The sequence below is a fragment of the Numida meleagris genome, chromosome 18 (assembly GCF_002078875.1).
Source record: "Numida meleagris isolate 19003 breed g44 Domestic line chromosome 18, NumMel1.0, whole genome shotgun sequence".
In the NCBI taxonomy this organism is placed as follows: Eukaryota; Metazoa; Chordata; class Aves; order Galliformes; family Numididae; genus Numida; species Numida meleagris.
The window spans coordinates 7,199,672-7,213,500 of NC_034426.1; the positions used below are offsets into that span (position 1 = coordinate 7,199,672).

Here is a 13,829-nt window from a genome sequence, read left to right on the forward strand (position 1 = left end):
CCCACTATATATACAGTGCTATAAATATATGCTTTTATGTATTTGTAGTACTGTATATATATACTTATGTATTTATAGTATCTATTTGTACTCTATATCAAACACTTAGTGTGGTTATATCAATAGTATACAACGTGTTTATTGCATGGTTCTACAGGCAGCCCCAGCTGCAGGCTCTGGCTGTGGCCAATGGGGTTCCCCCCACCACTGTTACCCCAGGCCCTGTGCCAAGAGCGCCAGGCTGCGCTGCGACCACAGTGCTCACGTAACCAAACCTATTTACTCGATTAAATGAGGCAGAAGGCAGGCAGCAGGTTTTTGGCTTAAGTCACCCTTTATCCCCTCCGGAATAAAGAGCTGATTATATATATTAAAAAAAAAAAAAAAAAAAAAGAGGAGGGTGAACTGTTCAGATTAAAAAGAAAAAGCTTAAGGTGTTTCAACACAAAGCTCCTCTGGGGCTTTATAAAGAGAGGCGGCTTTTGGGGAGGGTCACCTGTTGTGCTCCACGAGCGCTGTGCTGCAGGAGCATCGATGTCCTCCTCCAACAGCTCCCAGGCACCTCCCAATGGGACCCCGGGGCCTTTCGATGGCCCCCAGTGGCCCTACCAGGCCCCACGGAGCGTGTACATGGGGGTGGCCGTGCTGATGGGCACGGTGGTGGCCTGCGCCTCGGTGGTGAACGGGCTGGTCATCGTGGTGTCCATCCGCTACAAGAAGCTCCGCTCCCCGCTGAACTACATCCTGGTGAACCTGGCCCTGGCCGACCTGCTGGTGACGCTCTGCGGCAGCTCCGTCAGCCTCTCCAACAACATCAATGGCTTCTTCGTGTTCGGCAGGAGGATGTGCGAGATGGAGGGCTTCATGGTCTCCCTGACAGGTAAGGACATGGAGCTCACGGCCTGGGCTGGCACAATGGCACTGGGCTGGGCTGTGGACCGCAGAGTTCTGGGGAATGCAGTGCATCCAACCTGGCCTTCAACTGCTCTGGGGGGGGCATCTGCATCTTCTCTGGGCAGCCAGCATCCCCCCATCACCCCTACACAAAAGGCTGCAGCTCAGGGGACCGCAGGCCAACATCTGGACTGTGATGGGCTAGTACTAACTGGTGCCAGCCCAAAACGGGGACTGGAACCATGACTGTGATACTGATGTCCAAAGCTGCACAGCTTCTGAACGGTCCCAAGCTAAGGCTGGCTGCCATCATGATGCCTCACAGCTGTCACACTGCCAGCTTGCATCCTGAAGTGCCAAGTACCATCACAGCAATCCCTTCCTTAAGGAAAAACCTGACTTGTAGTCACAGCAATATGGCCTCCAGGAGCTCCCCGCCACCCATCCCAGCACAAGTCCTGCTGCTGGACCACAACCCCTCCTCCTCTCCCCCAGGTATTGTAGGGCTGTGGTCACTGGCCATCCTGGCCTTGGAGCGTTACGTTGTGGTCTGCAGACCCCTGGGAGATTTTCGGTTCCAGCGGAGGCATGCAGTGAGCGGCTGTGCCTTCACGTGGGGCTGGGCACTGCTCTGGAGCACCCCACCACTGCTGGGCTGGAGCAGCTACGTGCCTGAAGGTAGGAGGTGGGCATTGGGTGGCACCAGTGCTGCCTTGCATTCATTGTGGCTGTTTGCAAGGGGGGGGCTGGAGAGCACACAGCAGCTTGTGCATGGAGACTGTCTGGGAACGGAGAGGCGTTTCGGAGCTTTTCACTGTAGTTTGTTCTAGGTTCGTGTCAAATCTGGTTTGTTCCAGGGCTGAGGACATCGTGTGGGCCTAACTGGTACACGGGTGGCAGCAACAACAACAGCTACATACTGACCCTGTTTGTCACCTGCTTCGTCCTCCCGCTCAGCCTGATCCTCTTCTCCTACACAAACCTGCTGGTGACGCTGCGAGCGGTACGTGCTGCCATGCAGCGTAGCTTTGGAGCTTCTTTAGCTAGGGCTTCCAGCCCTTCCCCGGGCAGTGCCCAAATGAACACATTACGTGACGTGGTGCTTTGGGTTCTCTCTTGATACGAGATAACCCAGGACCCCCCTTCCACTGGGGCTTGCAGTTCTGTTCTGTGGGCTCACTGCAGACCAGCAGCTCCTCTCTGACATTCCCGACTCCCCGCAGGCCGCAGCACAGCAGAAGGAAGCTGACACCACGCAGCAGGCGGAGAGGGAGGTGACGCGGATGGTGATCGTGATGGTGATGGCCTTCCTCCTCTGCTGGCTGCCCTACAGCACGTTTGCCTTGGTAGTGGCCACCCACAAGGGCATTGTCATCCAGCCGGTCCTTGCCTCCTTGCCCTCATATTTCTCCAAGACAGCCACCGTGTACAATCCCATCATCTATGTCTTCATGAACAAGCAGGTGAGAAAGCCATCAGCTAATGAAAACAGCTTCGCTGAGGCTTCTTAATTGTCTCCTAATACGAGAACTTCCCATCCTGTCTGGAAGCACAGACACGATCAGCCTAGAATGGTTTGGGAATAAAATGGGACGGGAGAGCGCAGCCTCCTAACCCAAACATCAGCCCATCTTCTGCTTCTGCAATTTTATGGGATCAGGCAACTTTATTTCAGATCACAAACCGCTCACTGAACACACAGAACACCACTCCTATGATCAGTAAACTGTTAGTGTCTGCACTTAATCCCAATTTAGTCCCCATCTAACACAAAACACAACAGGCTGAGGCCAGATTCCATCCCAACACCCAACCCTCCTTGCCTTGCCCAGTTCCAGAGCTGCCTCCTGGAAATGCTGTGCTGCAGTTACCAGCCCCAGCGGACAGGAAAAGCCTCACCGGGGACACCCGTACCCCACGCAGGTGTCCCTGCTGCACGGCTGCAGAACAAAGTGATGCCAGCACGTCCCGTGTGAGCACTGCCCGTTCCTCCTGCAAAACCTCCGCTTCAGCGCAGCACGTCCTGCACAGCCTCACCAACACGGGCACAATGAAGGGCTGGGGAGCAGTGCTCCGAGGGGACCCAACAGCCCAGAAAAGCACAGCATTACCTTCTCCTGTCAGAACAGCCCCCGGCATGGGGTGAAGTGCAAGCCTTTATTTCACCCCTCTCCTCCAGCTCCTCACCTCAGGGGATCAGGAAGATGAAACACTGCAGCTGCTCTTCCTCCAGGCAACAAATCACAAGCTTGGCCGAGTGCGGTCTGGCTGTATGTATCACCTGCAGAGCATTACATAGAAAGGAGATGTACATTTGCTGTCCCTATATAGACCAAGTTCTGTATTTGCACTGTCTGAGCTTGCTATGAAGCGTTAGGTCACAGTGGCAAAAGTCAAGTCAGGTAAGTTTAGGTGCAGACTGCATTAATAAACAGTAACAAAAAATTAATAGCTCACCTTCATCTGCTTTACTGGCTGGTAGAGGGTCCCACAGAAAACATTTTACCTGCAGCTATTACAGCTGGACCTGCTGCTCTCATTGCAAGTGCCCCAGACACTCTCATAAAGGGAAAGATCAACACGGCAAGAAAGGTTAAAGACACAAAGGTATTTATTTTATCTATATTTAAGGCAGTAAGGAAAGGTCACTGATCTCCCAGCAAGGGCCTCCAAAGCCACAGCAGCGGGAGGACAGGACACCCATCCTCACCCAGTTCCCATCCCTGTGTCCCAGCTTCCCCCTCTCCTCCCTTGGTTTCCTACATGCAAAATGGCTCACAGGCTAGTGCCTCAGAGAGGCATCAGAACAGCTCAGTATCACCGTTTTAATTTAATTAATTGGCCTCTCATTCTCAGGCAAGCTGAAAAGCAGCATTAGATGGGCCGCCTCTGATCTTCTCTGCTGTCTTTCGTCGGTCCTTGTTTTATGCTTCCTGTTAATTACAGCTTTTGTGTCCATGCTTTATGTTATTAGGATGATTTACATTCATGCTAAACTTAATTCTGGAAAAGTACAAGCAGCTTAACAGCCGAAATCTCCAACTGCTGTGTTCCGGCCTTGATAAGGAGAGCAGACAGGCTATGGACTGCTAGAAAGGTTCTCTAGCAACAGAAATAAAAATTCTCCACATTAAGATTAAAAAAAGATAGGAAAATGGTTCACAGTCTGCTCACCATTTGGTTCGATAGATAAAGCAGGAAAAAAAAAATCCAAGAAGCTAAGGAAAATCTCACATGTTGCAAACCAGAGTGATTTTAATTACATTGTGCATTAAAACTCACGTGTGCTTGCTCCACTCCACTGCACTGCTGCAGACCAGCAAGTTTTAGCCATTTTTCCTTTAATTCATCAAGGCTGTGATACACAAATAAACTGCATAAACACTGCCCAGAGCGAGAGGTAAAGGTCCTCAGGCACTTCTCAGCTATGGGTAACAAGGACAGGATCACACAGCAAACTTGTGATTTAACTTCTGCATGCATTTGTCACTACCATACGTTCCTTGCAACAAGCTGCCACACAAGGCTCCCCACAGCCCCCGGCCTGTGCAGAGCAGGGTCTTATTCCAGCAGTTTGTGTATCAAGAGTATGATGCTCCTCTGCCTGCAGCGAGGATGCAGAACCCCTACACATGGAGGAAACTGTACCTGACATGAGCCCAGATTAGAAAATATTAAACTTGTACGTGGAATTGTCTAACGCACTGAACACTATTTCCCATGCACTTACACTGCTCATACCCCATGTACCTCCTTGCTGCTGGTCCTTATGACCTATCACCACCAGGAGTTGACTAAATGGATAAAAGACATCTGTTTTTTCTTGATTTATTCTGAAGAAAGCTCCCACAGCTGCGCTAGTTTGCAGCATCTACTCAGTGTCTAGCTGTATACACAACTTGATTGTAGGAAATAACAGTAACAAGTACAAAACAGAATAATTGCATTGCAGCACATTAAGCTTAGAAATTTTTATTAGTATCATTAAACCAAATTAACTAACAGTTACAGATAGGCAAAATTTCCCTCCTTGAACAAGGATGGAAAAGAAACCTGTGGTACACGAAACTGTAAGAAGGCCCACAGAACTGCACTGTGTTCAATAGGACAAGGACAATCTTTACCCATCCTGCACCTGAACAGTGTCAACCACGAGAACAGTCAAACATGAACTTGCTGTGCCCATCAAAAGCCTGATCCAAAACTCAGTTACTCCCCAGGGACCTTTTTTGGATGAGGCCTAACAAAAGTGTGGTTTAATTAAACAATAGCTATCTCAGTAATGCTAACTTTTCTATATTCTTGTTGAATGCTGACAGGGAAAATATTGGTGCAGTCGCATCTCTGAAAGAACACTGCTTTTTTCTCATTAACTTTCTGCACAGCAATTAATCCCTCTTATCAGTCAAATCAGTTCAACGCTACATCACAAAAGCACTAAGAGAAGAGAAAACAAGAAATTGCCCTTGTTAAATTTAATGAGCAAGGAAAAACATACACCACGTGGGCTGCAACACAGCGCTCCACACTCCAGCAAGGAAAAATTAGATGAGAGCCTGAGCAGTAACAGCAGCTCACAGAATTACAGTCATTTTGTCCGTAACACTGAAAACTGTGTAATGCAAAAGAGCAAAAAAATTCTTTTGCTTATGAAAATGTGCATACAGAAAAACAAACAGCCAGCTTAGTAAGGGTGTTCTATTCAGAGAACAGATCACTTTTGCAGTATAACTGATATAAAATGGTGGCAAAAAAAACCCCACCAAAGAACACTATAAACTGCACTATAAAATAAAGCACGACGATTTTTTCAGTACTTGCTGCTGCAGATAAAAGAAGTTTGAGCATTAAAAGTCTCTGTGACCAAAAAAGGGTTGCAGTTCACAGGCTGAATACTGTACCAGCAGTAGTAAGCAGCTGATATATTAAGATGTATTCACTTTCCATTCCTATCATGTAGGAGAACCGTTCTGATCCAAAACAATTATCCTGTAGGAAAAAAAAAAAAAAAAGGAAGACAAAAGTTACACAGTTGTGGGGTTTTTTTTCCCCACAGTTGTGGAAGAGAATGGGATTTCATATTGCCCCTCCTGGGCATGGGAAACAAGAATGTATCTCACAAAGCCAGACAACTCAAATTTCTGTGAAAAGCCCAATTTAAGTCACAGAGATGCTCACCTGAATGGAGAAGTTGAAGACTGCTGTTCCCGTAAGTGGAATTTCTGATCTTCAGAGTGCTTGCCTTAAAAAAATAATAATAATAAAAAAAAATTTAAATTCAGCTCAAAACCAAAACCACACACAATCACAACACTTCAGAGAGAAAGCTCTGGTTTCATCAGCACTGCAGATTTCTTTGGCTAGATCCATTAAGTTTCACCTGCCATCAGAAACCTGCCTGCAGAAAGATACCTTTGCTGCCAACCTCTGTACACTGACTTCACTTCTGACATAGAGAACAGAGGAAGCTCTTTCATTTCAGCTTGTGTATTCCTCCCTGCTTCCAGTTTCTATTAGAGGAAAGCCTGGAGAGACTAGACTGAGAGACAGATGTTTCAGGGATTTGATGGCATTAGCACATGCCACACAGGTACACACCAAATGGGGGTGGTAACAGCCCAAAGTGCTTACAGTGTGAAGCCCAGAGGTGCCTAAGCCAGAGAGGCCGAGGACTAAATGGGACACGGGTGCAGTAATGTGGGCTGTCCTTCAGTGCTCTGGAGAGGTCACTAGAGGAAACTGCACTCTCACGATGAGACATATTCTCTGCAGGCGTTCCAGAGCACTGTCAGTCTAAACTGATTCAAAAAACAAAAGTTTTTAAGTGTCTCTGGAGAGCTCAAGTCTACAGCAGCTTCCTCTCTCTCAAAATCATGGGGTAGAAACAACACCCAGATGGAAAAAATGAGGAGAAGCAAAACACTACACTGTGCAAGCTTGACAAATTCAGTGCTAAGAACATAATAAATGAGATACTGTCCAGTGAAGCACCCAGCAGCTTTACAGATGAAGAGGACCTTCTGAACTTCCTGCACAGCCGTCTGCTGCGCTGCTTCGGGCCCCAGCTCTGCCTTCCTCTGCTCCCTTCTTCCTTCCACCATCTCGTGGATCTTTCAGGCTTGCAGCCCTTAAATGACAGAGATCTGCATATCATCCCATTTTTTTGTATTCTCTTTTAGAACGAGTGAATACAGAGTACTAAAATAAAAGCCACTGGAGACGCAAGATGCTTTTTTTACTTTTGCCCTGAGCTGTAACGGGCATCTGCCCCCACCCAACCTTCAAACAATCTCTTTCCACTATGCCTACAGATGTGCTTTACCTAACATCCATAAGCAGGCTCCAATGATTCCTTGCATGCATTACACAAATGGAGTTTGACTTTGAGTGTGAATGGGCTTTGGACTGAGCCATTAATGAATACAGATACTTATACATAAATATGGAAACACACACTGCAGGAATCAGATTGCCCTCTCAGTGAGATTCTCCAGGTTATCATGACATTTGCCTCAAAAATAAATAAATCCTGATGCTGAACATCAGACTATCTTGTGTTCCTTAGTAAGATCTATGTTAGGAATGACTTATGATCACTCACTGGCATTTACCATGGAGCTGCTGAGAGTTTAAGGCTCTCATGTTTGATTCTAAGAAGAAAAAAGTTTTTTGGGCTGTGCATCTTTTTCTTAAAGCAACATAGCTCTGATGTTTGCCATTTTCTTCATTTCTTCCTATATTACCAATGTAGTTTGGCATTCCCAAACTCTTTAAAGTGTTTTGGTCTTTTTTCTCCCTAAAGAGCTTTCATGATTCTACTCTCTTAATATGCATTCTTCCCATTACCTTAGGAAAAAAAATAATCTACTATTCTGGCAAATTCTCTCCAATTTCTGTGAAGATGATGCACTGCCTTCCAGGCCTATTGGAAATGTTTGCTTCCCACCTAGAGGAAATCATCTTAACAAAATATTCTTTTCTCTCTCAATTTAGTACTGGAAGTTCTGACGGATGCCTCCAAGCTGACTTCCTTGATACAATGCCTAAAGAGCAACAGCCCATTGTCTGACAAGTCCGTCATAGGTCTGTACACAGAACATAAACAAGATAAAGTTATGAACAAACTATCAATTATCAGCTAACCCAAAGGCATGTCCCTGATTTTCCTCATCTTGTTGTTGCTGTTCTTGAATTTGCTCATCTGCAGAAGCAGCACAGAGAATTCTTTCTAAAACGTCGTCAAGAGTAGAGTGAGCCCTGGTGAATAAAAGAGTTTCAATGCACGCTGCCATATTTAATACCACACATTTTCAAAGAAAACAGTCAAAATGACAACACTTAGAACAGCTGATTTACTGTAAGCACTACATCGTGTTAAAATATATTGGAACCATTATTCTAAATCTTTGTAATTCAAAGTGATATATGCTGTTATCATCCTTGTCTTTCTCATACCTTTCTGTTTCCTCTGCTAGATGAGATGTCTCCATAATCCACACACTACAATCACGCTTCTTGCTTATCTCAATTTCTTTTTTTGCCTCTGCGCCTTCCATTTTAATTCGATCAGAATCTATTCACAGAAAGGTTTTAAAGTCAAACGTATGAAAGGAAGATAGTAAATAAAACCACAATTTATTTACTACGCTTGGGAAACCAGCAGCTGTCTATTGCTCAGTTACTCTTTCCTCAGCCATCTGATCTTCTACCAACCTAGCAAATCCAAATTATTTACAGTGATAGGCAGTCAACAGTAAGATGTATACAAGTATTTTACTGCAGCACATTTTTTAGATTTGCAAGAGTGAACATTTTGCTCCATACTTAAATGAAAAATGCATGTGGAAATTAATCTTTAATCTTTCCCCTTACAGTCCTAGATACAGAAGAAAAATCAAAAGAAAACCTGTGGATGTTAGCTTTGTTACCCTATTTAGCAAAATCCAATGATATTCTCAAGTCCCCAGACTTATCTCACTAAGTTCTGTTCTCTACAGCATGTGAATATATTCAGCCACCTTCTGCTAAGCTACGATAAGCAGGAAGCAGTAGGCTGTCACAAAAATGGAGTCTGAAATAGCTGTACTTTATGCAAATACAACAAAACCACTGTGATTGAAGAGCAAGCAATTCTTTGCCACCTAAAAACAGGAAACTCTTATAAATAAAGCCACAGTAGCTTCTACCCTTTGGGTAACAATCCTAAATGGGAGCAGATCTAACAAAGCTGTAGGATTAAACAAACAAGTACCAGTACCATTCTCAAGTGACTACGCTATTTAGCTAACTCGTGCTCTGTTGTTTTTTTTTCTCTTTTAAAAACTCTTCACTTTCTGACTCCTTGGAAACAAATGCAGAGTCTACAAAGACTTAGGTTTTCTGACATTACTTGCTGAACATCTAAAAATGATTCCCACTTACTACTATATGCAGTTTCAGAAGCAACATACACCACTATCTTTGGTACCTTTACAACAGGACAGGAAGCATGGTACTGATTATCCCAGTGGATGCTATTTTCTTACACCACAAGACCACAGGCATTATTTCATGATGGTGCATCAGGAGCATAAGCAGTTAGTGTGCACTGGCTGCTTTCAATGGAACCACCTCACCGAACAGACACTTTGGCTCTATCTTACATCAGCTGCACACCACCTGTACCTTTGTATTTCATCCCTTACGTTTGAACACAGCATAGATTACAGTAGCATACTAAAAGCAGATTAATTCTGATAGTTCAGATCTCAAGCCTTCCAGATCAAAATTTAAGAGGTGAATGCACAGAGAAAACCACTGAACTCTGATGGAGGAGGCAGCTTTTGTGAAAACAGTCAACTTGATCTCACCGAGCAAGGGGTGATCCTTTCAGGTTTCTGATAGATTATCCAAAACAACCATGAATAAAAAGTAATGTAAAAAGCTGGATATACCATGGCAAGTATGCAAGTAGTTCTGCAATAATGTAGGAGTTATTATTTAATACATAATATTCATGTTAGAACTCCTTCTAACCATCCACTTGCACTCTGCAGTCACACAACCCCTCTTCCACTAAGTCTCCAGCAATGGAATCTTGCTGCTTTAAACACTCTGTTAGAAACAGCACATTTCCTTACTTCTATACAATCTGACACACCACTTTCCTTTAATAACCTGAACGCAAACATAATTACATAAATTATAGTTAGTTCATATATTAATCTTATCAAATTGTCTTTGACCATTATTTATTTATGTGATGACAGCCTCTGCATGTCCCCATTTTGCTGAATGTGGGAATAAAAGTTTACAATTGTCTGGGTGCCTCCTTTCTAAAAGGGCATAGGATCTATATACATTCAATTACCCTTATGTCTGGTGTTTGTTTAGGAAGGGTTTATGGCTGAAAAAAAAAAAAAATCAATGCAATTTTTTTTTTTGTAATTCACACCAAAAAAAACTTCTCATTGCATCTCTAGACAACACTGTAAAAATATGTGACTATAATAATAAAGATAAATCACTGAGACTGTGAAAATACCTAAGGGATGCAGCTACCCAGTCTGCGTTGGTTTTGAAGAAGAACATACATAGCTTCATGACACTTCTGAAAACTTCAGTCTACACAAAATTTGCTTCAGTGCTTATTTACATCTATACTCAACAAGCAAGCTGCTGTCAGCAACAGCAACTAACCATTATGTGAAATGCAGAAGCTTCAAGGACACACTTAAATAACTGATGGTTCTTTAAGCTACTGATGCCTAACTTCTTATTCATTGACCTGACTGCAACTGATTTGGAAGCTCTTGTGTATTTTAGTAGAGAATGATTTGGGAAAAATCCTGATTGTGTACTGAAGTACTGTCCTTGGCTTTAAAACACAGCTGGCAAATCTCGTATCATTCTGGGTGAAGTGTCTCTTACCAATTTCATCCAGCAGCTCTTGGGCTGGTGGAGGGAGCTCATCAACGAGGTGGACAGGTGCCTGAGTGAGCACTGAGATGGAGCGAAAAAAAAAGTTAATTAGCAGTGATTAATTCTTAATAACTGCGATATAAACTCAGACTATGACAGCATCTTGCTGACATATTTCATTTATCAACCTTCATGAGCCTGGCTCATTCACATTTTATCAAATATCTTTAAGCATTATCAAAATGGAAAAATTACTTGGAGCTAGACTTGCACATACAGTTCCCAATTTTGTACTGCTAATTTTAGGTCAGTAAAAGGTCAGATTAAAGGTCAGAGTTCCCAGCCTGCAAGTGCAAACACAAAATTTCTAATTTGTCACTAGCAATATGCAATTGAGTGCACAGTTAGTTACCCCTATAAGAAGAAATGCCCAGGAAAAAAAAAAAAAAAAAGAAAGTGCTCCAAAATTCCTTTCCAAATCTGTTTATCCATTTACTGATCACTCTGTTTGGGCTGGGGGTGAGGGTCTTACCAGATGCCTTCCTGGTGCCTCTCGAAGATGGAGCAACAACTGACAGCCCATCCTGCATAAGATCATACACAGCGACATACAAGGTAAACTGAAGAACTGCTGTTCCCCAGTCACCACCTTTAACATACCAAGTCAAAAATGAGGTAAGGCATAATTAAAGTCTTAGTTAACTGATTTCTAAATAAGGTTTTCAGTTAGTTCAGAATGTGAAAAGACGGAAAGCATTCAGGTAAGTCAGATGTGTCAGAGATTTTGCTTAGGCTGTTTGCTACTCATCTTTTTGAGAGTCATTAAGACATTGTCAGCTACGCAATCTTCATTTAGTTTGACATTCTGTATGGGCACCTGGACAGCAGTTTCCTGACAGGACAGTTCTGACAACTCCTATTTTCTCATTGTTTCAAATCTTTAATTATTAAAGCCACAACATACATCTAACCAAGAGAACCCCCCTAAAATTGAAAGATTTGTAATCAAAGGCAAATCTTCACAGACTTCAAAATGGAAAGGTACTTCAGGCGCTTGATCCTAGAAGAAAATTTTAGACAAAGAAGCAACAATATCAAATGTCTCTATAACCAGTCAAGGCAGCACTGAGCTGCTAATGGGCTTAATGAATTTCAACAGTTTCCTATGCAAGCCTAAAAACACAGAGCTGACCTGATGACTCTGAATGCAGTCGCTACTGTTCTGGTTCAACAAATTCTAATTTAGTCTTTAAATGACAACTCCATCACTGAATAAGAATCATCACATAAGCACACAGGCAACTGTTTTATGCAAAAGCTGACTAGAAAGACGGTTAAGATAACGTTGTGGCTACAACATACCTTCAGTGCCTGTAATTCACAGTTCAGTTGTGAATTCTGAATGGTTTTGGTAAGCCACCAGCTGCTGACACACCAGAAGATCACCTTGCCAACCCCTCCCTTCCAACAAAACAGGTCTTTTCCACCTAATAATTCTGCCAATACTTACCACTTTGGTATTGCAAGATCACTGGATCTAATGCTGAGAAGTGGCAATTCTTTATCACCAGGCAAGGCCACTTTGATGGCGGTCAACATTTACACTGAATTAAGTGCAATTTGTTTAATTTCCTGGACTTACAGGCTCATTCAATTCAGAGGAGCAAACACCTGGAGAGGCAGAGAGAATTTCAGTGCTCCTTTCCTCTTCATAGGCTGTGGTGAATGTCCTGGACACCGCAGAGGAAACCTCCTGACAAATGCACAAGGAAGAATCCAAAGCTACTTCATGGCAACATTCGTGTTTCTCAGATGCTACTGGAATTTTTTCCCCTGGAATTAAAAAAACATGAAAAAAAGATGACAGCAAAGCTGGAAAATGACATTCCTGCATTGGTACTACATTAATGGAGCTTCTGTGATCTGCATAAACAGTTTTTACATTAGCAAGTCTTGGCAGAAAGGCCTGGCTCCTGGCATAGAACGCTGAAGCAATTAATTTGTGCTCCCTTCTTTCCTCTCTGCAGTTACCTGAACTGATTGGAGTGCTGACACTCGGTGGTGCGTGACTCACTCCGGGCGTTTTACAATTTATATCCTTGAAGTAGTTCTCTTCCTCACAGGGAATACTTGACAAATCCTGAATATCTGTCACTGATCTGAAGTATTGAAAGATGTTCTGACAGTTAGAATAGCCAGTTCTTTTACTTGTTAATCACCAAATTCTGCTATTTTCAGGTTCTTTACGTTTTTCTTTTGTTCAGTCTTATCTAGTTTTCCAGAATACAATCATTTGACAACTTCCCACAGAATTCTTCAAAGACTCAAGATCATCATCTGCAGTGATCTTGCAGACAGAAAAGGTTAATGATTAGCCTTCCCCTTCTTACAGAAGTTCATTTTAATAACTCTCTTATAAAAGAAGCCTCAGGAAACAGCCTCCAGAAAGGACAACAACTTTGAATGTGAACCACTAGGAAAAAAACTGTCTCCAAAGTCAAAGGAAAACCTCAGCATTTCACAAAAAAATAAAGATCTATTAAGAATAATGTAAGATCTTAGGAGTCCGTAAAAGAATTACTCAGATAAACTGAAATTGCTAAAGATCTGCACATTGAAGAAACAAAAATTCCTGATTAGCTGTTGGACTGGAACTGCATTAGGCAAAGTAACATCTCTTAAGATATATCCTGGATAATGTTATGTGGCCCTCACAGGATCTTTTCAAGATCAGGAATTGTTACCAAGTCAGTGACTGCTATGCAAATCTCCACTTTCTGTAAAAAAGATAACTTTAATAGTTGAGTCCAAACTTAGTTTGTAAATTTTTCGTAAGAATATAAATCACAATACTATTTTTGTAATGCAGTTTATTTAACTACAGCCTAACAATCCACTCTTCAAAATGATTTTATTTCTTCTGTGTAACATGCAAAGAAGAACCAAGGAATTGCAATGCTAACATAAAGAGGCACACATAAATTACATTAGGTTAATTACTTCTTACACTACTTTAATTACTTATAAATATGACA

At 42.9% G+C, this 13,829-nt stretch overlaps 2 protein-coding genes across 9 annotated transcripts in view; one reads left to right on the top strand and one right to left on the bottom strand.

Moving 5' to 3' along the window:
• TEX14 (testis expressed 14, intercellular bridge forming factor) overlaps positions 1 to 13,829 on the bottom strand; it is a 35,071-nt gene that overhangs the window by 2,181 nt on the left and 19,061 nt on the right. For 7 of the 8 annotated variants that reach the window (XM_021416132.1, XM_021416135.1, XM_021416139.1 and 4 more), the window contains 10 exons: positions 12,826 to 12,953; positions 12,437 to 12,627; positions 11,327 to 11,378; positions 10,804 to 10,875; positions 8,350 to 8,467; positions 8,038 to 8,151; positions 6,912 to 7,021; positions 6,073 to 6,136; positions 3,352 to 5,883; positions 3,082 to 3,175 (listed from right to left, as the gene is read on the bottom strand). In XM_021416132.1, coding sequence (XP_021271807.1) covers positions 5,847 to 5,883; positions 6,073 to 6,136; positions 6,912 to 7,021; positions 8,038 to 8,151; positions 8,350 to 8,467; positions 10,804 to 10,875; positions 11,327 to 11,378; positions 12,437 to 12,627; positions 12,826 to 12,953 — 886 coding nt within the window. In that variant the 3' untranslated portion in view covers positions 3,082 to 3,175; positions 3,352 to 5,846. Of the gene's footprint in view, positions 1 to 3,081; positions 3,176 to 3,351; positions 5,884 to 6,072; positions 6,137 to 6,911; positions 7,022 to 8,037; positions 8,152 to 8,349; positions 8,468 to 10,803; positions 10,876 to 11,326; positions 11,379 to 12,436; positions 12,628 to 12,825; positions 12,954 to 13,829 lie in introns of those variants that run through there. The other variant, XM_021416140.1, reaches the window with a different exon arrangement.
• Positions 402 to 3,071, top strand: LOC110407606 (pinopsin). The gene is made up of 5 exons (XM_021415448.1): positions 402 to 880; positions 1,390 to 1,572; positions 1,752 to 1,897; positions 2,118 to 2,357; positions 2,727 to 3,071. Exons 1-5 carry the CDS (start codon positions 535 to 537, stop codon positions 2,868 to 2,870), a joined length of 1,059 nt encoding a protein of 352 aa, XP_021271123.1. The 5' UTR covers positions 402 to 534; the 3' UTR covers positions 2,871 to 3,071.